This window comes from Myxocyprinus asiaticus, chromosome 2, assembly GCF_019703515.2.
Source record: "Myxocyprinus asiaticus isolate MX2 ecotype Aquarium Trade chromosome 2, UBuf_Myxa_2, whole genome shotgun sequence".
Lineage (NCBI taxonomy): Eukaryota > Metazoa > Chordata > Actinopteri > Cypriniformes > Catostomidae > Myxocyprinus > Myxocyprinus asiaticus.
In genome coordinates this window covers 63,055,259-63,081,953 of record NC_059345.1, presented here as the reverse complement: position 1 = coordinate 63,081,953, position 26,695 = coordinate 63,055,259, and the positions used below count along the sequence as shown (strand labels likewise).

The following is a 26,695-nucleotide window of genomic DNA, read 5'->3' as shown; positions in this document are numbered from 1 at the left end:
ACTTACAAAACATATTATGCACTCATCCATGTAGTGTATGAATTTTCAAAGTGTAGTATTGTCCCAAATGGAACACTTAACGTTTTTTTACTACATGGAATCATTCGCCATTTAACAGCTGACGGAAGTGACATTTCAAGCGCACGTGATGTGTTGCCGCTAGCTTTACTGAATTAGCCAACCTCAGTTCAACTCACATTTTGTAAAGTACTGTATCCACTGAAGTTTCTCTAGCTGCTACATACTAGCTGATACAAGCCATGTGCATTGAGTGCATGAAGTGTCTAACATTCCACACTCCATTTTGAGGTTTGAAAAGTGCATCATCCGGGTACTTAAAGTACACTTTATTTTTAATTTTCAGTGTTAATATACTACTTGCACTACTTACACTTCAAAATGACATAGAATAGTGCAGAATTGTGTGGTTTAGGATGCACCTAGAGTTTTGGCCCATTTGAACATTCCTCCCATGAAAGTCTATGGGATTTTTAGGATTTTTGATTGTCCACTATGGGAAAACAAAATCTGATCAGTTAGAAAAGATACAGCACACTAAGTCAGAACAGTCTGAATGACTGTGCCGAGTTTGGTGGATGTAGCTTGAATGCTCTAGGAGGAGTTACACTTGATAATTTGGTCTTGGTTAAGGGATTTAAAAAAAAAAACTAAACCATGTCTGTATAATAACAGTACTGTATGTTGGCTTAGTCAAGCCAACATCCTTATACTTACATTTTCTATAATTTAGAAGCATAAATTGTCTATATTTGTATTGTTCTCTAGCTACCAATCACTTATGAGCTCTCTTTATTTATGACACATGCGCTTTGCGTGTACAATTCTGCCCAACCACTTACTCCTAGAATTAGCGCATACTTGCATAAAAATACCAAAACTTCATAGCCAAGCCTACAGATGTATAGCGGTCTTAAAACAGAGCATATAGTATGGTATTAAGAAATAATTAAGTGTATGTTGTGATAATACAGAGTTTTAGAAAAATATTAAATGGACCAAATGTGCCAAAAAAAAATGTAAATAAAGAGTAACTCTGCTGAAAGGACCAGCATTGCTGGTCACCAGCTTATGTTGTGTTTGGGTTCTGGTTCCCCAGCATGGGATGCTGGTGTGCTGGTGTCCCCATCAGGCTTTTAAACTAGCTCAGCTAGCTTCATCAGAAAGGTTTAGCTGGTGAAAAGCATGGCTATGCTGGTCAGCCTGCACCAAACCAGCACTAACCAGCATAAACCAACCTAGACCATCATGGGAATTGCATGCTGATTAAGCTGGTCTTTTCAGCAGAGAAAGTTTTAGTACTTTGGCAGTTGAATTAATCATGTACTTTTTATGTCATGAACTTGTCATAGGCATTACACTCTGGACTTGGCCGAGTTCTGGCACTATGTGAGCAGCACTCCTGGGGTTCTGTTGCATTGCCAATAATTGGACCTGGTTTAGCGCTGTCAGTACCTGTCAAAGATGCCATTAAAATTCTCACTGATGAGATTGAAATTTTTTTATCTGGATACACTGGTTCCCTCCACACCATTTGCATCACCATAATGCCTAATTATGCTCATTCTGAAGAGGTAAACAACCTAAATATAACTCTCTTTAACTGAACATGTGATTTATTTTGGCTATTTGTCTGTTAAGCAACTAAAGATAACAAATCCTTCATATACTGTATGCACACTCATACTTATTATGTTTTCTACATTCTATGCAATGATGTTTACAATATTTTGAAAATATTTTGCAGATGTTCCAGACAGTCTGTGGCAATCTAAGTGCAAAAATGGTGGACAACACAGGGCAAGGCAAGAGTGTCCGATTAAAAATTAAGAAGTATTATCTTATCATTAATATCAAGATCAAATTTATCAAGCACAAATAAAATAATATTTTGAACATCAAATTATTTTATTGTTTTACAATATATCTTTGAAAGGATGATGTCTGTTTTGTTAAAACCCTATAACTATGTTTGTGAATATTACATAAATGCAGCCCTGGAAAGGATTTCTTACATTTGCTTGTCTTTCACTGGCCACCACAGCTCTTTTCCACTCACTGACAACTGACCTTGATGAGGTCATATTGGCAGTAGATGGGATTCAGCTCCATCTAGTGTTTGGTGACATTACCAATGAGACTACTGATGCCATTGTCAACACTACTGATTTTACAGACTTCCAAACAGGTGAACAAATGTCTTAACCAAGAAATTCTTAATATTTCAGGTATGATACACTATTTAGACCATGAAAACGATTTCTCTTTCTCTCATTTCACAGGAGTGTGTAAGGACATCCTCACTAAAGCAGGATCACAAGTCCAGGCTAATCTGACAGGAGGTAAGCAAAATAAACCACCAATTATTTTATAGAATTAACCTAGGAATTAAATCCAAATATGAATAGACTCATGTCAACTGTGTTCCAAAGAAAGTTACAAAATGTTTGAACATGATTCTGTGTATTGAAGGTATTATCACAAATCCTTTAATATACCCAACATGCCTTATAAATAACTTTTCCAATCTTTATATCTACAGATACTTTGTGTTTTTATTTTGTAAAGGGACACACCATTAAATTTGTTTAAAATTGAAAGGAAACCAAAATACGTAAATACATTTGTAACAAGTTCACTTATATTGTACATGCAGGACTCTGAGCTTTAGATTTAGCATATATATTATTACTATTGAGAGCGCACTGAATTCTTTATTTTTTATTTTGTGGTGAATAAAGCAGAAAAGATTAAGTACTTTCTATTTTGAATAAGTAAGTTTAAGAGTGAACTTGAAAATAGTGAGTAAATTCTATATTTGTACTTAAATTCAAACATGTAAGTAAATATTATTCATGATTGTTTGTTATCTTTACAATGTGTCATCATGTATCAGTCCTAAAGTAGAAAACCGTGTCATATTTATTAGCTAATTTGAGTAAATTTCACAGGTAAATAAAATAAGTAAATTTGACTTATTATTGATTTTGCTGATACATTTTGTAACTTATTGTTTTGTGATGTCTGAAGTTCATTTTCTACTCAAAATGACCTTTTCTTGATTTTAAAAAAATTACCTTTTCATTGTTACCATCACCTGTGTTTTGCACGTGTCGAGGTCTGCGTGCGCAGCCCTGTAAGATGATTCTTTCGCCCGTAATGCAAAGTGATGTAGTCCAATAGACTGCATAGCATGCAATAAGCTTCCCTATGGAAGCCTTTGATATGTCATGTGAAGTTAAAATTGTATTAAATGTACATCAGATTTGTAAGTAAAAGTTACTGTATTAACTGAAATTTAAGTTTAGTATACTCAATTTAATGAAGTGGGGCTGTTTTTCTGCCAGAGGTCCTGGACATCTTGTTCAGATACATGGCATCACAGACTCTATTAAATACCAACAGATACTGAAACAGAACAGAAACGAAGGCCCAAAAATTTTATTGTGAGGAAACGCAAAACTTATAGTGAGGGAATGCAAACTCTTGCGAGGAAATGCAAAACTTATTGGGAGGGCCCGCAATACTTATTGAGAAGGAACGCAAAACTCATTGCGATGGAACAAAACATTTACTGCAAGGGAACGCAAAACTTATTGCTAGGGAATGCAATCTATTTCAATGAAACGCAAAAATTATTGCAAGGAAACGCAAACTATTGTGATGTAATGCAAAACGTATTGCAAGGGCCCACAAAACTTATTGTGAGGGCCCACAAAAGTTATTGCAAAGGAACACAAAATGTATTGAGAGGGAATGCAAAACTTATTACGAGGCCCGCAAATCTTATTGCGAGGGAACGCAAAACGTATTACGAAGGCTCGAAATTGTTATTGCGAGGAAACGCAAAACTTATTGTGAGGGCATGCAAACTATTGCGAGGGAATGCAAAATAAAATGGGGAGGGCCCACAATACTTATTGCGAAGGAACGCAAAACGTATTGCGAGGGAACAAAACATTTATTGCAAGGGAACACAAAACTTATTGCTGGGGAATGCAAACTATTTCAATGAAACGCAAAACTTATTGCAAAGAAACACAAAACTTATTGTGAGGGAACGCAAACCATTTCAATGAAATGCAAAACTTATTGTGAGGGAACGCAAAACGCATTATGAAGGCCCGCAAATCTTATTGCGAGGAAACGCAAAACTTATTACGGAGGCCCGTAAACTTCTTGCGAAGAAACGCAAAACTTATTGCGAGGCAATACAAATTACTGCGAGGGAGCGCAAAACTTATTTTGAAGAAACGCAAAATTTATTCTGAGGAAATGCAAACTACTGCAATGGAACACCAAACTTACTGCGATGGCCCGAAAAATATAGTGATGGAATGCAAAACTTACTGTGAGGGAATGCAAACTATTGCGAGGAAATGCAAAAATTATTGCGAGGAAATGCAAAAATTATTGCGAGAGAATGCAAAACTTATTGTGAGGGAATGCAAACTATTGTAATGAAACGCAACACTTGTTGTGTGGGAATGCAAACTATTGCAAGGGAATGCAAAACCTATTGGGAAGGAACACAAAACTTATTGTGAGGGAATGCAAACTATTGCGAGGGAATGCAAAACTTATTGGGAGGGCCCGCAATATTTATTGTGAAGGAAAGCAAAACGTATTGCGAGGGAACAAAACATTTATTGCAAGGGAACGCAAAACTTATTGCTAGGGAATGCAAACTATTTCAATGAAATGCAAAATTTATTGCAAGGAAACGCAAAACTTATTATAAGGGAACGCAAACTATTTCAATGAAACGCAAAACTTATTGCGAGGGAATGCAAAACTTATTGCGAGGGAATGCAAAGCTTATTATGGAGGCCCGCAAAACATATTGCGAAGAAACGCCAAACTTATTGTGAGGGAACGCAAACTATTTCAATGAAACGCAAAACTTATTGTGAGGGAACGCAAAGCTTATTACGGAGGCCCGCAAAACTTATTGCGAAGAAACGCAAAACTTAGTGCGAGGGAACAAATCTTCCCTATCTGTCACTCACTCGATGTTACGTCGATGTAGTGATACTAGGGGTCACTCTTGGGAGCCCCAAACACCTATTCTTTTTCAAAAATAGGCCAATGGGAATTGGCGAGTGGAATTTGCATGCCACTCCCCCGGACATACAGGTATAAAAGGAGCTGGTATGCAACCACTCATTCAGATTTTCTTTTCGGAGCTGAGCGGTTCTATTCATTGAAGTTGAATTCATCCGCGAGTTCATTCATCTCAGCTGCTAGATTTTATGCTGCATTTCAGTGGCTTCTCCCCCTCTGCACCTGTGGAGTGCAGAGAATAACAAAAGAGTATATTCAAAAAAAAAAAAAAAAAAAAAAAAAGAGTATATCTTCATTCTAAAAGAGCAGCACACACGAAACGTCTTTTTAAAAATGCCTTTCCATTTGTGTGTTATTCCTGGTTGTGGTCGTTATCTCTCTGCTTCTGACGGCCACAATCACTGTCTTGCGTGTCTGGGTGCTGCCCACGTGGAGACATCGTTCATGGATGGGTCTTGTCCTCATTGCGAGAACATGACCATGGCAACGTTGCGGTCGTGGCTTGCGTTCATAAGAAAGCAAGCCACCCCAGCGGCTCCCCACCTCGGTCCTTCTACCTATGGGTATGAGGCTGTAGCACTGGGGGCAATTTGGGGACATCAATGGGACCACCTCCGCCGGATATTCCCCCACGGACCTCCCATTCCCCAGCACGCTCGCTTGCCCCGGTCGGGCACTCGGACAAGACCACCGTCGCATCTCAGGGTGAGTTCGACCTCTTGTTCGGAGCCCGGGAAGACGATGAGTTATCGAGCGCAGCATCGGAGAGCGGGCTCGTCCAGTCGGACACAGAGGCTTTGACTGGGCTTCCTCCTTCGGGAATGGTCGCCCAGTCCCAGGCAGACGCGAAAATAATGGACATGCTTTCCCGGGCAGCCACGAGCATCGGGCTACAGTGGAACCCTCCACTCTCCCCTGAACCCTCGCGGCTCGATGATTAGTTCCTGGGCTCGGGGCACCGCCCATGCCCCGCCCCTGTTCCTTTCTTTCCGGAAGTGCATGAGGAGCTGACAAGATCGTGGGAGGCACCTTTTACTGCCCGGTCCCGGTCTTTCAGTTCCCCCGCTCTCACTACCCTCGATGGTGGAGCGGCCAGGGGGTATTCGGTGATCCCCCTGGTGGATAAGACGCTCACGGTGCACTTGTGTCCACAGAGCGCTGCCACCTGGTGCGGGTGCCCGAAACTCCCGTCCAGGGCCTGTAGGTTTATGTCATCCCTGACAACTAGGGCCTATGGTGCCACTGGTCAAGCCGCCTCCGCCCTGCATGCCATGGCTCTCCTGCAAGTACACCAAGCCAAGGCACTAAAAGAACTGCACGAGGGTAGTTCTGACCCGGGATTGATGCAGGAACTGCGCTCGGCGACCGACCTCGCTCTCCGTGTGACGAAAGTCAAGGCACGGTCTCTCAGGCAGGCCATGTCCACCCTGGTGATCCAGGAGTGCCACCTTTGGCTCAACTTGGTTGAGATGCGAGAGGCTGACAAGGCACGGTTCCTTGACGCCCCCATCTCCCAGGTTGACCTGTTCGGTGACACCGTCGAGGACTTTGCCCAGCAGTACTCGGCGGTGAAGAAGCAGATGGAGACCATATAACACATCCTGCCCCGACGCAGCTTAAGACCCCGCACCCTGTCTGCTCATTGCTGCAGGAGAAAGCCCTTGGCGACAACACCGGCTCCGCTGCAGCCCACCCCCGTGGCCCGGCCCCGGCGTGGAGCCCGTCTCACGGCCAGCCACTAAGAACCCGAGGAAGGGTTCGAAGCACCCCTGAAACAGGCGACCCAGGGGCGAGGAGGAAAATCCTTTGTTTCATTTTTTGCCACATGCCCAAGAGGCTGCAGTACCCAAATGTTCAACAAAAGAGTGGTTTTCTCATTTCCTGGGTCACATGTCCGGTGCGCACGGCCATTGTCATGACTACCGTCCACTGTCCCATTTTTGCAGGTATGGTGCTCCAGCGGCGGACCTCCTGCCCCTGTGCGCCCAGCTGTGGCACAAACACGCCCACATGGGATTGGTTCCGATGGACTACAGGGACGAGATGATTCCTCCCCCCTCCTCAGCCAATCTTATGGTGACCGGCAGGAGCCAGGTTAGTGCTTCGATGTCCCTGGACTCAGCACGGCCACGGGGCTTGAGTCCCCTCGATGTGGCACCTCAGCTCCGCCCTGCCGCGAGGCCCCACCCGCCAGTACGTCCGACATGATCATTCCCTTGGTCCCCCTCGCCCGGAGTTTGGGCGCATGGTTCGCGCTTTCCAACCCGTCGCGATGGCTGACCCGGACCATCCGACTCAGCTACATGATTCAGTTCGCAAGGCTCCCGCCCAGGTTCAGTGGCGTCCGCTTCATCTCGGTGAAGAGCGAGAATGCAGCTACCTTGCATGCGGAGATCGCTACCCTTCTGCGCAATGGCGTGATAGAGCCTGTCCCTCCAGCTGAGATGAAGAAAGGGTTCTACAACCCATAATGGTGGTGGGTTGCGACCAATCCTGGACCTGCGAGTACTGCACCGGGCTTTGCACAGACTCCCGTTCAAGATGCTGATGCAAAAATGCATTCTAGCAAGCGTCCGGCATCAAGATTGGTTCGCAGCGGTAGATCTGAAGGACACGTACTTCCACGTCTCAGCCTTACCTTGACACAGACCCTTCCTGTGGTTTGCCTTTGAAGGCCAGGCGTACCAGTACAAGGTCCTCCCCTTCGGCCTGTCCTTGTCCCCTTGCATCTTCACGAAGGTCGCAGAGGCAGCCCTTGCCCCGCTAAGGGAAGTGGGCGTCCGCATCCTCAACTATCTCGACGACTGGCTAATCCTAGATAACTCTCGAGAGTTGCTGTGCACACACAGGGAGCTCGTGCTCTGGTACCTCAGCCAACTGGGGCTTCGGGTCAACTGGGAAAATCCCGCGGCTGTGTTGGCACATCAACTGCTTAGAGTTGTTGGCAGTACTGCTCATCCTGTGGAGGTTCCGGCCGTTGATCCAGGGCAAGCACGTGTACATCAACCATCAAGGTGGTCTACGCTCCCATCGCATGTCACAACTCACCCGCTGTCTCCTCCTCTGGAGTCAGCAGCGCCTCAAGTCGCTACGAGCCACTCACATCCCGGGCAACCTCAACACCGCAGCAGATGCGCTGTCACGTCAGGTTACCTTCAGGGGACAGTGGAGACTCCACCCTCAGGTGGTCCAGCTGATTTGGAGTCGATTCGGTCGAGTACAGGTAGACCTGTTTTCTTCCCGGGAATCCTCCCACTGCCCGCTTTGGTATGCCCTAACTGAGGCACCCCTCAGTATAGATGTGCTGGCACACAGCTGGCCCCCTGGACTACGCAAATATGCATTTCCCCCAGTGAGCCTTCTTGCACAGAGGACAAGGAGCAGATCGTCCTAGTAGCACCCTACTGGCCCACCCAGACATGGTTCTCGGATCTCACACTCCTCACGACAGCCCCCCCCCCCCCCCAGCGAATTCCCCCGAGGAAGGACCTTCTTTCTCAGGGACGGGGCACCATCTGGCACCCGCGACAATAACCTCTGGAATCTTCAGGTCTGGCCCTTGGTCAGGACGCAGAAGACCTAAGTGGCCTACCACCCGCGGTGGTAGACACGATCACTCAGGCTAGGGATCCCTCTACAAGGTGCCTGTATGCCTTGAAGTGGCGTCTGTTCGCTAAGTGGTGTTCTTCCCAACGCGAAGACCCCCAGAGATGCGCAGTCGGATTGGTGCATTCCTTCCTGCAGGAGAGGCTGGAGGTGCGGCTGTCCCCCTCCACCTTGAAGGTGTATGTAACCGCTATTTCGGCTCATCACAATGCAGTAGATGGTAAGTACTTGGGGAAGCTTGAGGATCACCCACTGGGTCATTGACGCCATAGCAATGGCATATCACGCTCAGGACGTGCCGCCCCTGCAGAGCTACGAGCCCATTCTACCAGGAGTGTGGCGGCCTCCTGGGACTTGACCAGTGGCACCTCTCTAATGGACATTTTCAGAGCATCGGGCTGGGCAACACCCAACACCTTTGCAAGGTTCTACAATATCCGAGTTGAGCCGGTCTCATCCCGTGTATTGGAAGGCATGAGCAGGTAAGTTCCGGGACAGCTGGCCGGGTGTACCGCATGCGCATAGCGCCTTTCCCCTCCCTTGAGGAGAAGACGTGCGCTCTTAACTCCCAGTCATGTTCACAGACTGTGATCCCTGGATGACTTTCCTCTTTAGCCCTCTGGCAGTTGAGTTTGCAGAGAAACTCACTGCCGGCCCAGTACGTGTGCTAAAGAGACCCTGTACAGAGGTAGGTGCTCCACATGTGCTGGTTCCCCGAAGGCGACCCCATGTGATATCTTCCGCAAAATCGTTTTCCTGTTGGTAAACTGTGTCTTCCTTGTGCAGAGGCCCCTCTGCCCCCAGTCGCCATGCTTTGTAGAAACTTCTCCCCCTTCAGGTAGGACCTACCATGGGACCTCACCACATGACATACTTCCAACAAGACTCGGTAAGACCATTTGACGTATTCCACTCAAAATACCCCCCCCCCTTTTGGGCGGGGTGTGGTCTCCACGGTGTCTTCCCCTTGGGAGGGACACCCCAAAGTAGACACTTACGGCTCCCAAACAGTTAACAAATTCCACTCTTTTTGGGGAGAAAAGAGAGGAAAACAGGCCTTGGCTGGGCTAGCCTGTCCCTATTGTTGGGCAGTCGACTTGTTCCTGAAGGACCGTTTGATGCTCATAAGAGCTTTGAGGGAGGTTACGTGATGGCCTGGTGCACTGGCTATGAGGCACATGGCGGTCTGCCCGTCTCGCACTGCCAGTTCACGTAACACAGTTCAGCTAATTGTGGCATTTTTACAGGGACCCCTAGTGTCACTACATCGACACAACGTCGAGTGAGTGACAGATAGGGAACGTCATGGTTACTTTCGTAACCTGCGTTCCCTGATCGAGGGAATGAGACGTTGTGTCCCTCTTGCCACAACGCTGAACGTCCTGGTTACTTTTGTATCCTCCATTCCCTGATGGAGGGAACGAGATGTTGTGTCGATGTAGTTACACTAGGGGTCACTCTTCGGAGCCCGAAACTCTTCGGAACCCTCTTCGGAGGCCAAGGAATTTCCGAGTGGTATTCGCATACCACTCCCCCGAACATATGGGTATAAAAGGAGCTGGTATGCAACCACTCATTCAGGTTTTGTGCTGAGGAGCCGAGACAAGGTCCCGGCCATTTCAGCTGGTAGTCCAGCGTTGTGGCAGGAGTGTCACAACATCTCGTTCCCTCCATCAGGGAACGGAGGTTACGAAAGTAACCAGGATGTTCCCTATCTGTCACTCACTCGACGTTGTGTTGATGTAGTGACACTAGAGATCCCTATACGATACACCACAACTAGCTGAACTGTGTTACGTGAACTGGCAGTGCGAGATGGGCAGACCACTGTGTGCCTCGTAGCCAGCGCACCAGGCCAACGTGTAACCTCCCCCAACGCTGTTATGAGCATCGAAGGCCCTTCAGGGGCCTCGTATCCTCTTTTTTTCTCTCCCCAAAAAAAAGAGTGAAATTTGTTAACCGAGCCTTTTCAGAAGTATGTCATGCGGAGATGTCCCATGGTATGTCCTACCCAACGGTGGAGGAGTTTTCTACAAACATGGTGACGGAAGACGCAGTTTACCAATAGGAAAACGATTTAGCTGAAGATATACGTCGCATGGGGTCACCTATGGGGAACCAACACATGCGGAGCACCTACCCCAGAACAGGGCTTAGTTAGCACATGTACTGAGCTGGCAGCGAGTTTCTCCACGAACTCGTCTGCCACAGGGCTCGGAGGAAGTCATCCAGGGAACACATTTTATGAACACTACTGGGAGTCAACAGCGCACGTCTTCAGCTCAGGGGAGGTGAAAGGCGCTATGCGCAAGTGATACACCTGGCCAGCTGTCCTGGACTTACCTGCTTGTGCCTGCCACTACACGGGACGAAACCGGCTCAAACCGGAGATTGTAGAACCTCACAAAGGTGTTGGGTGTTGCCCAGCCTGCTGCTCTGCAAATATCTATTAGAGAGGCGCCACTGGTCAAGACCCAGGAGGCCGCCACACTCCTGACAGAATGGGCTCATAGCTCTGCAGGGGCGGCACGTCCTGAGCGTGATATGCCATTGCTATGGCATCAATGACCCAGTGGGCGATCCTCTGCTTGGAGACAGCGCTTCCTTTCCGCTGTCCACCAGAGCAGACAAAGAGCTGCTCAGAGACACTAAAGCTCTGCGTGTGATCCAAATAGATGCGTAAATCACGCACCGGACACAGCAACGTCAGGGCGGGGTCTGCCTCCTCCTGGGGCAGCGCTTGCAAGTTCACCACCTGATCCCTAAATGGGATCGTGGGAACCTTGGGCACATAGCCCGGTGGGGGTCTCAGGATCAAGTGAGAGTAGCCCGGACCGAACTCCAGGCACCCAACACGGAACCTGGGCGGACACCTGGCGAACTGAATCGCGTAGCTGAGTCGGACGGTCCGGACCAGACATCATGACAGGTTGGAAAGCGCAAGTCACACGTCCAAGCTCCGGGCAAGGGGGACCAAGGGGACAATCTCGTCGGCGGGTGGGGCCTCACAGCAGGACAGAGCCTGAGGTGCCACGTCATGCCGTGGCCGTGCTGAGTTCAGGGACATCGAAGCACTTACCTGGCTCCTTGTGACCACCCCCGGAACAGCCTGGGATGGGGGAGGAAGAGGCTTGTCCTCGTGACCCGTGGAGACCCTCACATCGGGGGCAGATTTGTGCCACAGCTGGGCACACAGGGGCGGGGAGACCGACGCTGGAGTGCCAAACCTGCCGAAATGGAATGGTGGACGGTGGTCATGATGATGGCCGTGCACACCAGGTATGTGACCCAGGGACAAGGAAACTGCTCTTTTGCTGAACTCTTGGGTACTGCAGCCACTTGAGCATGCGGCGAAATTAAATGAAAAGGTAACAAAAGATTCTCCTCCCAGCCCTCCACTGGGGGATGGAGTGGTCTGCTTACCAGCTCCAGAGCAGCGGGTTTCCTCGCCCCTGGGTCGCCCATCTCAGGGGCGCTTCGAAGCCTTTCTCGGGTTCTTGGCAGCCGGCCATGAGACGGGGGCATCTTCTTCCTGCCGTGGGCTCCACGCCGGGGCCGGGCCGTGGGGGCGGGCTGCGGCGGAGCCGGTGCAGTCACCGCAGGAGGACGCCCTTGGCGATGAGCAGATGGGGTGCGGAATCTTGAGCCGCGCCGGGGCAGGATGTGTTGGATAGCTTCCGTCTGCTGCTTCACCACCGAGAACTGCTGGGCAAAGTCCTCGACGGTGTCGCCGAACAGGCCAACCTGGGAAGGTAGGAGAGCCATGGCGTGCAGGGTGGAGGTGGCTTGTCCAGCGGCACCGTAGGCCTTGGCCGTCAGGGACGACGTAAACCTACAGGCCCTGGATGGGAGCTTCGGACGCCCGCGCCAGGTGGCGGCGCACTGTGGGCATAGGTGCACCACAAGCACCTTATCCACCTGGGGGATCACCGAATTCCCCTTGGCCGCCCCACCATCGAGGGTAGTGAGCAATGATACAGTTTGCAATATGCCATGTACTAACACTATCCCTTTTATTTATATGATCTTCAGCTCAGGTACAGCGTGGAAAGATCTTTACAACCCAGCCAGGAGGCTTCCCCTGTAAGCTGATCATACATGTGTGTGGACAGAGGGACTCGAGTGTCATCAAGTCCTTGGCAAAAGAAATAGTGATTTACTGTGAGTCCGGACACTATAAGTCAGTGGCCATTCCTGCTATCTGTGCTGGTCAGTAGAGCTTAATTTTTACTTTGTACTTACTTAAAGAGAAAAAAAATACTTTGCCTATTTTAAAGATTTACGTATTTCAGTTTCATAAAAAAAATTCCATCAGATTGAATTGCGTAAACTTTAAATTAAATTAATAAATCTTAAATGTATTCATGTTTTATTAATTTAATTTAGTTAAAGGTTACACAATTCAATTTGATGGAATTTTGTTATGAAATTGAAATGTGTAAATCATAAAAATTAGGCTAAAATATGTTTTTGAGTCTAACACTTGAAAAATAGTTATCATCAAGCTGTACATGAGGGGAACAAGTGATATATACTAGAGATATCTTCTATTGCTCAGTAACAGATTGCAGACACAGTGTGTACTACTGTGGTTGAGATTTTATTTTATTTTTAATTCATTAATGAACTTTTCTCAGTTATACATTTTTGGGGATATATTTAAGCAATTTACACTCAATATCAATTAACCATCAGAGACCCCTGCATAGAGATTGATAATGTATTTTCTTTTTATCCTCCTTGAACGTGTTTTTGTGTAGCCACTGATTATAAAAATCTTGCAAATTTTTCTTTGAGGTGCCAAGCTGTGACATTCAATATGCAATTTCTTTCCCACCAAAACATTTGTTGTGCTACAGTTCAGAGTGTCAGCTACTGTTATGTGTAGATATTTGCTGTTTTTAATAAAAAATAAATAGGTATTGTTTAATTGAACATTTCTACTACGCTGGGTCTATGAGAGTTAAAAAAAAAAAAATGGTGGACTCATTGAGTGTCAAATTTACCAAGTTCTTTGACATTCAAAGATTGTGCATTTTGGATATATTATTTATATTATTATTTCTAAAATATATATATATTATATATATATATACACACACACACACTACCGGTCAAAAGTTTTAGAACACCCCCATTTTTCCAGTTTTTATTGAAATTTAAGCAGTTCAAGTCCAGTGAATAACCTGAAATGGTACAAAGGTAAGCGTTAAACTGCCAGAGGTTAAAAAAAAATAAAAAATTAGGTTACCAAAAACTGAAAAATAATGTACATTTTCAGGGCCTTTTTCAGGGAACGTGTAATGGGTTAACAACTTACAGCTGTTCCAGCAATGGAAGTAAATTAAGCCTTGAAAGTTGACGCTAACAATTCCTACAGGTGTCCCAACTTTTTTTGATTACTTACAAACCCTCTGTCTGTATAAAAGCAGTGTTGGAACAGACTGTGTTACTACACCCTCTTAAGCATTATTTGGACAGTACTGTACTGCAGGAAGTAGTATATTGCTCTCATAATGGCAAGAAAAAGGCAATTAACAAAGGAAGACAGACAGACCATTATAACCCTTAAAAGTGTAGGTCTTTCCTTTAGAGAAATTGCAAAGAAAGTCAAGGTGTCAGTGAGTACAGTTTCCTACACCATCAAAAGGCACTTGGAAACTGGAGGAAACTCTGACAGGAAGAGGTCTGGCAGACCCAAAGCCACAACAGAGCTAGTCAACAGCTTGCGTTCGGTTGTAATATCTGCAAAAGGTGGCTACTTTGAGTCAAAAATTGATTACATTTTGTTAAACAAAACAATTCCATGATTTATTTTTTATCTCCAATTGTTTATTTGTTCTGTGCTTTAATTTCAGAGTACACTGAGACATTAAACTGCGTACATTTCAATAAAAACTGGAAAAATGGAAGTGTTCTAAATTTTTTGACCGGTAGAGAGTGTGTGTAATATTACATTTATTTATTTTTTAACTACAAAAATGTATTTTATTTAATGTGTGTGTGCGTGTGTGTATATATATATATATATATATATATATATATATTTCAGTTTATCTGATTAGAAGTGCAGGTAAATGGAACAGATATTTTGGCACTGAAAATGGCCTGTTGCCTACTCCCATATAAATTTTAACTTTTGGGCTGTGCAGGAAAAGGAGGTATGGATCCAAGTGTGGTGGCCAAGTCCATTCTACAGGGAGTAAAAGATGCTGTTCAAGGAGCTAACCCTATGTATCTCAAAACTGTTCGCATCATTCTACTGAAGATCAACGTTTTTCTTAAGTTTAAAGCTATGGCACAGCAAATCTTAAGCGTTAATAAACAGCTGACAGGTGAGGACAAATGCGTGCATTGAAGAGGCAGTAACATTTATTAGATTTGTCTGATTCATTGTTTATCTTATTTCACAAGACAGTCATTGTCAACATGGCACTTGCATATTTTTCAGCTCCTGCACATCTTGTACCTACCCATTCAACCACCAGAGGACGCAGTGCAACCACTACAGGGGGCAGTGTATCAAGAAGAGTGCGTCGATCACGGTCTTTACCATCTTCAAGTTTTGACCTTAGTTCTCTTGTGGCGTCTTTGCCTGTAACTCAGCCCACAGCTGCATTCCTTGTCATTGGATTTACCTATGACAATGTGTTTGATGCCTGCCAAGAAATTCGTCGGGCATATGACAACCAGTGTTCTACACACTCTTTCTCCTCTGAGGACATTGGATGTCTCACTGATGATGAGGTGGATCAGCTGCGCTCGAAACTAAATTCATTGCACCTGCAGATGCGACAGAGCAACGCAGATTCCTGGGTAATGACAGGGCTGAAGGATGGAGTGAATGAAGTGGTTAGACTGGTACAAGGTGCACTTCGCAGGCAGGTGTGAAATATAATGGAATCACATTATATGGTTTAATGTAGTGTTTTGCAGTATGTTAATCTTATTTATTTATTTACTTATAGTTTGTTTGTTTTGAAACAGAAGGGATTTTTATAAAGTTAACTTTCGATTAACTAAGTCTGACAATAAAATGAGGTCTAAACTGAAATCGTCATGATTTCGAAACATAAGATAGATTTAGTCTATAGAGTTGGGATCATGGGCGTCACTTTGTTTAAAAAAAAAAAAAAAAAAAAAGTGGTGGGGACAGTTTGAGAGTGGGTGTTGTTATGTCACTAAGTGGCGAAACTCATGAATATTAATTCGAATATGTGCAGTTCTGTGAAATTCTGAGGAATTGTTTACTAGTGGCAAACACACAAGGGGCAGGGAATATTTAATTCTGTGAAGGTTTCTACATCTGCAGATTGTGTATTGGCCTGGTTATTACTTTCCAACAATAATCTGATTAACGAATGCACTTATAACACATTCCCTCTTATTGCTAATCTCTTCCCATGTGAAAATATATACCAATGTTTTCTTGGGTTGGAAATTTTTGGTTGGGTCCAATATGCAGTGGCAAGAAAAAGTATATGAACCCTTTGGAATTAGCTGGTTTTCTCATAAAATGCGATCTCATCTTCATCAATGTCAGAAATATAGACAAACACAATGTGTTTAAGCTAACAACACACAAACAATTATAATCTTATATGTCTTTATTGAACACATCCCATTAAGCATTCACAATGCTGTAGAAAAAGTAAGTTAACCCTTGGCTTTAATAACTGGTCGATCCTCCTTTGGCAGCAATAACTTCAACCAAGCATTTCCGGTAGCAGCGGATTAGACCTGCACAACGTTCAGAAGGAATTTTGGACCATTCTTCCTTACAGAACTGCTTCAGCTCAGCCATATTCTTAGGATGTTTGGTGTGAATGGCTCTCGTGAGGTCATTCCACAGAATCTCTATTGGGTTAAGGTCTGGGTTCTGACTGGGCCACTCCAAAAAGTGGATTTTCTTTTTTTGTTATTAAAAGTTTTTATTGATTCCATATAATATATATATATATATATATATATATATATATATATATATATATATGTAATACACTGATGCCTTGTGACCTTTTCCAAAAGCTGTAATCACCACTCCCAGAGTATCTGCCGCACTAGGGGGGTGCGTGCAACTCCCAAAAACCGTGCAGAGTAGGTGGCGCAGCTGTAAATACTTATAAAATTGAGATGTGGGAATCCCAAAATTTTTAACCAAATTTTCAAAAGGTCTCAATACTCCACACTCATATAGGTCACCGAGTGTATTAACCCACCTCACAGTCCAGTCTGACCAACAGAAAGGGGACTTATTAATGCGTAGTTTAGGGTTCTGCCATATGCTCGAGGCTATGTTTAAATAAATATCCGAATTTAACACTCTGGACACTTTTGTCCATATCGAGTGTAAATGCAAAATAATGGGGTGTTAACTTCTCTGATTAATTTGATCAAAAGGCTTTGCAGAGGCGAGATAGGGGCAAGAGCTTCCTTTTCAATACAAAACCAGGGAGGGGCTCTCTCAGGTGGAAGCGACCAATGAGCCAAATGTCTGAGACCGAATGCATAATAATAAAACAAAATCTTGTGTAGGCCTAACCCACCTTTGTCAATTGGCCTATGTAACTTATTGAAATTTAACCTGGCACGCTTACCATTCCAAATGAAGGACTTTGCTATGCTATCAAATTGCTTGAAATAAGAGGGGGGGACATCTATAGGGAGAGATTGCAACAGGTAGTTGAATTTTGGAATACAATTAATTTTAACCTTCCCAAGCCCACCTGTCCACATCATTTGAAAACCTTTTTATTAGGGGATCAAAATTAACTCTGACTAAATCATACAGATTTGCTGGGAATAAAATTTCCAAATACTTAATGCCCTGTTTGGGCCACTGGAAGGTGCCCGGCTGGAAGGCCGTTACTGGACAGTACGCTGTCAAAGCCAAAGCTTCAGATTTAGACAAATTGACTTTGTATCCTGAGAACTTGGAAAAGGAATGAATAATTCTGTGGAGGCAAGGCATAGATCTAGTGGGGTCGGAGACGAATAATAAAATATAATCTGCGTAAAGCAGAAGCTTATGCACCACACCTCCCGCAACCACCCCTGGAAAATCATCCTCCTTTCTTATGGTTCCAGGGCAAGACAGAACAATAATGGGGAAAGAGGGCAACCCTGCCGAGTGCCCCTATTCAGAGTAAAATAATCTGAAATTAATCCATTTGTTTGTACCGCTGATACAGGGTGTCTGTAAAGTAACTTATTCCAACCAATAAATGTACTCCCGAACCCATACATTTCCAAAATCTTAAAAAGATAATCCCATTCTACCATATCAAACGCCTTTTCGGCATCAAGTGAGATGGCAGCGACCGGAGACTGATCATTCGCTACTGACCACATAATATTGATGAGACGCCTGATGTTATCAGAAGAGCTGTGGCCCCGAATAAACCCCACCTGATCTATATGTATAAGAGATGTCATAACCATACTTAATTGGTTAGCCAAAATTTTTGACAAAATTTTTACATCTAGTTGGATCAGGGAGATTGGACGGTAACTTTTACACTTGCTTGGATCTTTGTCCTTTTTAAGAATCAGACTGATCCGGGCTTGTGTCATGGTTGGAGGAAGCTTTCCATTCTTTAATAATTCAGTATAAGCTTCTAACAAAAGTGGAGCCAGTTCTGTAGCATAGGATCTTAAAAATTCTGCGGCAAAACCATCTGGCCCCGGAGCCTTGCCAGTAGGTAGGGACTTAATTACCTCATCAAGCTCCTCCAAGGTTATCTCAGAATCAAGAGAGTTTTTTTGCTCAGTCATCAGTTTAGGAAGATCTAATGGTTCCACAAAGTTTCTAATATCTTCATCAGTAGACGAAGATGTGGAACTATAAAGATCAAGATAGAACTCTTTAAAGGCATTATTAATATCAATGGTCAAGGTAAAAATTTCACCACCAGCAAATTTCACTGAGGGAATGGTAGAAAGAGACTCTCTCTGCTTTATATATCTAGCCAAAAGCTTCCCTGCTTTGTCCCACGACTCAAAGTATGAATGTCTTGCCCTGAATAACCAAAACTCCACTTTCCGCGACAAAATAGTATTATATATGTATTTCAATCAAGTCAATTCTCTGAGGCCATCAGATGACATATGGCGCTTCAGCTCTGCCTCTGACTTTTAATATTTCCTTCCAACTCCAAGAGTTCTCGTGCCTTGGATTTTTTGATGAATGAGGCATACTGTATGATCCGGCCCCTAAGAACTGCCTTAAGTGCCTCCCAAGCCACGCCTACAGAGGATACTGAGGACCAGTTGGTCTCCATATAAACATTGATTTCAGTCTTTAACATTTGTTGGAAATCAGGATTTTGCAAAAGGGACACATTAAGGTGCCAACTATATGATTTATTTTCCTCTGTATATGGCAACACCTCTAAACTCAGCAGGGCGTGATCCGAGACTAAGATATTTCCAATTGAGTAATCAACAATGATGAAATGAGGGATTTGGATATAAAAAAAAAAAAAAACTATTCTAGAATAAATCTTATGGACTGATGAAAAAAATGTATAGTCCCTACCAGATGGGTTCAAAAGTCTCCAAATAAATCTGTAAGACCAAGATTTTTACACATCCTGTGAAGTGTCAATGTTGCTCTAGGGGGCTTACACACTTTTGCTTCACTATGATCAAGGACTGAGTCCATCAAAAGTCTCCTCCCAATATTATATCATGAGGGGTGCCAGCGGTTTGTAGCATCTCTTCAAGATCTATAAAAAAGCCCTGATCATCACCTTTGCCCCTGAATTTCAGATAAAACAATAATGACTCTCCCTAATTTATCTTTAGTCTGTTTGAGACATTTGAATTGTAGATGTTTATTAATCAATATAATGACTCCCTTGCTCTTACTTGAGCCAGCACTAAAGAAAATATGTCCACCCCATATCTTCCCAAATTTTTTGTTTTCTTGAAGAAACACTATATCATATTTCTTACGTTTAAGAAAAGTAATAACCTTCCTTCTTTTTATGGGGTGCCCCAACCCATTTACATTCCATGTGGAGAGAGAAAATCCACTCATATTAACATTTGACATTTTGATATAATAGAAAAAATAAATTGTGTGTCAAAAACAAAATTATACAGACCACATTCCCCATTAGTGAAACAATCAAACCCCGAACTTCCCCCCGAACAAAACAAACAGAAAAAAGAAAAATGTGAGCACTAACACCACGCATGAAAGCGCAAACCGGCGACAATCCCTCTAAACTCAAAAGGTCCATGAACGCCCACGAGCCCCCACGACAACTTTGCCATCGGATTGCTCAATTTTGCCTCACAAATTTGTGAGGCAAAATTACATAACAGAGAATACTTTGTAAAATAAACCCCAGCCAATAGGAAGAATGAACACAAAGAACGTGTAGATTGATTCACAGAACTGTCTCAAAGGTGTGATCCTCCACAAAACAAATTCCAGCTGATATAAAACCATACAGATTCCTCAGACAGACAAACAAATGTTCAGTGAGCCGGCTGTTATGAGTTCAGCGGATGACATAATCATTCCAATATCCCGTAAAAATACTCAACAAAACAAACTCCAGCCAGCAGGAGGAATAAGCACGAAGAACGAACAGATTAATCCACAGCTGTTCCAAAGAAGTGTTACAAGCTCCAGCCGCTAGGCGGAACCAATACAAAAAGAAACAAAACCGGCATCCCGGTTACCCAGATGGTCGAGTCAATTCACTCGGAGGCCACATAAAAGTATATACCATCACTTACTCAATCCGTCAACTTTATAAAAGACATCCTTTGTGTGAGCATGTAGATATTTTGCGGTCATCCGTAGTGTCCACTCTCAGACTGGCCGGGAACTTCTATGCAAATGTAATCTTCCGTCAAAGCAAAAGTTTCTTTAAGGAAAAGTGTTATTCACAAAACAAACTCCAGCTGCTCGGCAGAGCCAACGCAAAAAGAAACCAAAATGATGCCCAGCTTCCTCAAAAGCCAGAGTAAGTACAGCGAGTCGACCCACTCACATGAGAAACACCCAATGGTTTACTCACCCATTGATTCTATAAAAGACATTGCCTGATTGGGACATGTACATACATTGCGACCGTCTTTCGTTTCTATTCTCAATTTGGCCAAAAAACATCAGAGCAAAAGTGATCTTTTGCCGATGTAAGAGTTTCTTACATTCCTTGAACTGATCGCATTTCTCTCATCGAACTCGCAAAATCCGGGAACAAGAAAATATTGTGATTCTTCCAAAAAAGCTTCCCTTTGCTCCTTGCCTGGCGCAACACAAGATCTTTATTGGATGATCTCAGAAATTTTGCCAGGATTGATTGGAGCCTTTCTCCCTCAGCAAATCTGTGAGCTGGGACTCTGTGAGCTTGCTCGATTTCCAGTTTATGGCCTGTTATGTCGAGCAGACTCTGGAAAAGCTTGTCTAGGAATTTCACCATATCTCTGCCCTCCTCATGCTCAGGAATTCCAACAATTCGAACATTATTCCTGCGGCTTCTATTCTCAAGATCTTCAAGCTTTTCAAGGAGATGTTCCAAATCAACTTTGGTCGTGAGCAGATTTGCGGTTAATTCCCTCTATGAAGACTCCAGACAATCGATTCATCTCTCAACATCAGTCACTCTTGTAACTAACTCAGAGAATTTTATTTCAATCGCCGTAATCGATCGACATACAGCGAGATCCTCCAAGTCAACAAGAACCTTCGTCAGCATCACCGACATGTTGGACAACTGACGCTGGATCTTCTCTCCCGCCGCGCCATCCAAATCGAGTCCCTGGTCTGTAGGCCTGTCGGGGATTTCATCCTGAACACGTAAGTGTCTTTTAATGTCTCCAGAGCTCGAGGATTTTGACTTCTTTGCCATGTTTTGCCTCAAAGAGCAAATGTGTAACTGGGTGTATCAAATTTCATCAGATTATAACATGAAAATAATAAAAAATTTAGCAAAGTGCGCAGACCCCCCGATTTTCTTTTTTTGAAGCCATTCTGTAGTGGATTTACTTAGATGTTTATGGTCATTGTCCTGCTGCATCACCCAACTTCTACTGAGCTTCAGCTGATGCACAGCCACCCTGATTATACTGCAGGATATCTTGATAAACTTGGGAATTAATTTTTCCCTCTGATGGCAAGCTATCCAGGCCCCGAAGCAGTAAAGCAGCCCCATATTATGATGTTTCCTCCATTGTACTTCACCGTTGGGATGATGTTTTCATTTTGCTATGCAGTGCCCATTTTATGCCATATGTAGTGCTGTGTTTTCTTCCCAAACAATTCAACCTTAGTTTCATCAGTCCACAAAACCTTTTCCCAGTAGCAATGTGGAGTGTCAAGGTGGTCTTAGGCAAACTTCAGGCATGCAGCAATGTTTTCGTTGGAAAGCAGCAGCTTCCTTAGTAGTGTCTTGCCATGGACACCATGCCTGTTTAATGTTTTCTGTATAGTAGACTCATTAACACAGATGGTAGCCAGTTCCAATGATTCCTTCAAGTCTTTAGCTGTCACTCTAGGGTTCTTTTTTACCTCATTTAGCATTCTGTGATGAGCCCATTGAGTCATCTTGGCAGGAAGGACACTTCTAGGGAGAGTAGCCACAGTAGTAAATCGTCTCCATTTATAGACAGTTTGTCTAACTATGGACAGATGAAAATCTAAGCACGTTGAGATAACTTTGTCACACTTTCCAGAAAAGCAACAATTCTTGATCGTAGGTCTTCTGAAATCTCTTTTTTACGAGGCATGGTCCACGTCAGCAGATGCTTCTTGTGAATAGCAAACTCAAAATGTTTGGGTGCTTTTTTGTAAGTCAAAGTAGCTCTAACCCACACCTCCAATCTCATTTCATTAATTGGATGCCAGATTTGCCAACTCCTGACTCTAATTAGCTTTTGTTGACATCATAAGCAAAGGGGTTCACATACTTTTTCAATCTACACTGTGAATATTAGCATAGGCAACTGTTTTTTTTTTTTTTTTTGGGCCAGGCAGTGTATTATTATAAGTAAATTAAACGGACAAATTCTGCTTGTGTACAACAAAAAACATAACGCATAACGTTGCTGAGCCTAAACCTGACCAATTGAAGCAACCCAAGATCGTAACACTGCCTTGTACGGTGAGCACTATGCATGACGGGTGCATCGCTTAATGTGCTTCCCTTCTTACCCTGACGTGCACATCCCTTTAGAAAAGGGTAAATCTGGACTCATCAGACCACATGACCTTTTCCCACTGTCTGATCTTTATGCTCCCTAGCAAATTGAAGTATTTTTTTTCTGATTAGCCTCACTTAACAAGTGGCTTTCTTGTGGCCACACAGCTGTTTAGTCCCAATCCTGTAAGTTCAGGTCACATTGTGCATGTGGAAATGCTCTTGCTTACACTATTAAAAATAGCCGTGAGTTCTACTGTCGATTTTTTACGATGTGACTTCACCAAACATTTTAGTAATCTCCGATCACGATCATTCATGAGTTTTTTCCGACCACATTTCTTCCACGAAGCTGACGGTTCACCACTATCCTTCCAGGTTTTAATAATGCATTGGACAGTTCTTAACCCAATTCCAGTGATTTCAGCAATCTCCTTAGTTGTTTTCTTTGCTTGATGCGCCTGCAAACAATAAATTGTTCTAATTAATAATCAATAATTTGCCCCACATCTTTTCCACGGCTACGGGATATGTCTTCTGACATATTAAACCAGAACACTTAAAATCAACTTAATACATTTATGTTTGAGATGAGAATATAATTATATTGCGTAAAGTCCAAGTGATATTCAACACAGTCATCAAAAAGTGATATGATCACATTGCTATGAAATGTTCAAATGGATTCGGACTTCTAACAAATGGTGTTCACGTGTGTGTTCAAATGGTGATTTTTACTGCTTGCTCAATTAACTTATTTAAAATGAGCTAATTCAACACAATTCTTTATCATTTGGTCTCAACTTAATTTAATTGTGTACAATCCATCATGTTCACTTAATCCATTTGTGTTGGGACTATGTGAATAATACTTGTTGCATCAATGTATTGTTGAAATCGGGCAGGGGATTTCCAGTTCCAATCATGCATTGCATGGGATTGGATTTGTAGAGTACATTTTAAAATTAAGTGTTATTTGAATGTATTTACGTATATGCAAAATGAAACAAGTAGGAGACTTTTTATTGTTTAATGTTCTGTTATGTTCGGATTTAGAGGAGTGTCTGTCATGCTTAATTTTTTTGGAGGTTCCCATTGTGGAGAAGAGTGGAGCTAATGTTTAGGCCAGTGTTGGGTACAGTACTACTGAAAAATCAGTGTGTATTGCTTTTTTCATTAAGTAAATAGTGAGGGATCATAAGTATAATGACTGACCTATAAATTCTCAGCAGTACCATACTTGTTATACAGCACAAAAAGATTTAGTATATAATATGCTGATGTGTTTGTTGCTAGCTGGCAACAAGCTGCAAAGTTATTTGATACACAAAGTATTTGAGTAGAGGCTACATTTTAATTGAATATAAAAGAAAATAATTTTCATTGTGCAGAACCAATGTCCACAGTTGAATTAAGTTCAACCAATGATTTTTCTTCAGTGTATATTCCTAGTAATCAGAAGCCATATGATAGCTTTGTGTGACAAACAAACAGAAAATTTAAGCCATTATTCATTATTCCAATGAGCTGTTGGCTCAAGAATCTTTACGACTGGATCATTAGCCACTTTTCCACTATCAAACCAGTGCGAGCCAGGGCTATCAACTGTCTAGCCGGGGCCAATAGCCTCGGACCTCGAGTCGCGAGACCAAAATCGATCTGCATTCCCACCATAGGGCCAAAAGCCCTGCAGTGTTGCCCTTAAACCTGCCTTTAATATGCCGCCCTGGTGCCAGCATCACACTCCCCACCCATTTCACAAGCAAGAGGGAAACTCAAGCTGAGGTATCATGTTTTATAGTTATCTAGAATAGTGAGTTTATATTGAATATAAACATTAGCTAGCTAGCAAGGTAAGTTAGTGTTGACATCTCACCGACTGCAACTGCCATGGTGTCCCAATTGGTCTCTCCACTAACAGCGGGACGATGTCCCAACACACCATCCATGATTTTGAACCATGAAAAGTTCTTTGTTTGGGCACTTCTTTGTCCATTGTGCATTTTAATGTATTTGTACTGTGCCTGCAACTTAAAACATTTTCCCGAGCCTGTACCGTTGTGCGCTGGATACACAACCTGGCAAGTTTGGCGAAACTCCACCTTTGACACTGACCCCGCCACAATCCCCAGTTGGCCTTGTTTGGCCCAAGGTTAAACTGCAATTCTAAATGTAACTGGAAGCCACTGTAAAGATATGAGGACTGGAGTGATGTGCTCTGGTGAGAATCCTGGCAGCAGCATTCTGAATGAGCTGCAGGTTTCTAATGGTATTTTGGGAAGGGTGGTGAGAAGTCCATTGCATTAGTCCACCCAACTGGTGATGAATGCATGAACAAGCTTCTCTATGTCTTGACTGGATACAAAATATCTAATTCTCACTATATTTTTTTAGATGATAGTAGGCTGATTTAGTTATTGCTTTGATGTGACTGTGACTGAAAATAAGGTCTGACTCAAATGACACGACTAGGGGTCACTCTTGGGAGCCCCGAACACATCTGATCTTTGAGAAAAGGCCAATGGGAATTGGCGAGTGGAATTTGCATGCCTCTCCCCCGGACATACGGGTATAAAAGGAGCTGGCTTGCAACCACTCATTCAGATTTTCTCTTCGGAGCCAAGCGGTTCTATTCGTTGAGCTGAATTCTTCCACTGAGTTCATTCACCTCATCTGCTGGATTTACGGCACATTTCAGCAGCTTCTCCCCCTCTGCACTGGTGCAGTGCAGAGAACCCTGGGTGCTTTGGCAGACTGAAAGAGTATATTCTTCCTGCTGAATGAGTATATTTTCTTCTTCTAAAAGAGTGGCACTTACGGGAGCATCTTTTTAAAGATGCCTTTCCGTTTGTGTATAATTCCTGGTTGCAGTCGTTACCTCTCCGCTTCTGATGGCCACGATCATTGTCTTACGTATCTGGGCGCTGCCCACACGGAAACATCATTCGTGGATGGGTCATGTCCTCATTGTGAGAACATGAATATGGAAACGTTTCGGTCGTGGCTTTCTTTCGTAAAAAGGGAAGCCACCCCAGCGGCTCCCCGCCTCGGTCCTTCTACCTATGGGTATGAGGCCGCGTCGGTTAGCACTGGGAGCAATTTGGGGACTTCAATGGGACTACCTCTGCCGTGGAATCCTCCACTCTTCCCTGAACCCTCGCAGCTCGATGATTCGTTCCTGGGCCCAGAGTGCCGCTCACGGCCATGCCCCGCCCTTGTCCCTTTCTTCCCGGAGGTGCATGTGGAGCTGACGAGGTCATGGAGGGCACCTTTTACTGTCCGATCCCAGTCTTTCAGCTCCCCCACTCTCACTACCCTCGATGGTGGGGCTGCCAGGGGGTATTCAGTGATTTCCCCAGGTGGATAAAGCGGTTGCAGTGCATCTATGCCTGCAGAGCGCCGCCACTTGGTGGAGCCGCCCGAAGCTCCCATCCAGGGCCTGTAGGCTTACATTGACTCTGGTGACTAGGGCCAACGGTGCCACTGGACAGGCCGCCTCTGCCCTGCACGCCATGGCTCTCCTGCAGTTACACCAAGCCAAGGTGCTAAAAGAACTGCACGAGGGTAGTTCTGACCCGGGATTGATGCAGGAGCTGCGCTCGGCGACCGACCTCACTCTCCGGGCGACGAAGGTCACAGTGTGGTCTCTCGGGCAGGCAATGTCCACCTTTTGTGGTCCAGGAGCGCCACCTTTGGCTCAACCTGGTCGAGATGAGGGAGGCTGACAAGGCACGGTTCCTTGACGCCCCCATCTTCCAGGTGGGCCTATTCAGCGACACCATCGAGGACTTTGCCCTGCAGTTCTCGGCGGTGAAACAGTAGATGGAGGCTATTCAGCATATCCTGCCCTG

At 44.1% G+C, this 26,695-nt stretch overlaps 1 protein-coding gene across 12 annotated transcripts in view; it reads left to right on the top strand.

Moving 5' to 3' along the window:
• LOC127452923 (protein mono-ADP-ribosyltransferase PARP14-like) overlaps nt 1-26,695 on the top strand; it is a 51,301-nt gene that overhangs the window by 1,675 nt on the left and 22,931 nt on the right. For 10 of the 12 annotated variants that reach the window (XR_007899334.1, XR_007899333.1, XM_051718860.1 and 7 more), the window contains exons 3-9: nt 1,371-1,592; nt 1,766-1,823; nt 2,063-2,206; nt 2,301-2,360; nt 12,721-12,897; nt 14,841-15,023; nt 15,140-15,573. Coding sequence is in view for 9 of the 12 variants with exons in the window: in XM_051718860.1 (XP_051574820.1) it covers nt 1,371-1,592; nt 1,766-1,823; nt 2,063-2,206; nt 2,301-2,360; nt 12,721-12,897; nt 14,841-15,023; nt 15,140-15,573 (1,278 nt within the window). In the remaining 3 variants the exon portion in view is untranslated. The remainder of the gene's footprint in view (nt 1-1,370; nt 1,593-1,765; nt 1,824-2,062; nt 2,207-2,300; nt 2,361-12,720; nt 12,898-14,840; nt 15,024-15,139; nt 15,574-26,695) is intronic. The other 2 variants (XR_007899338.1, XM_051718866.1) reach the window with 1 other exon arrangement.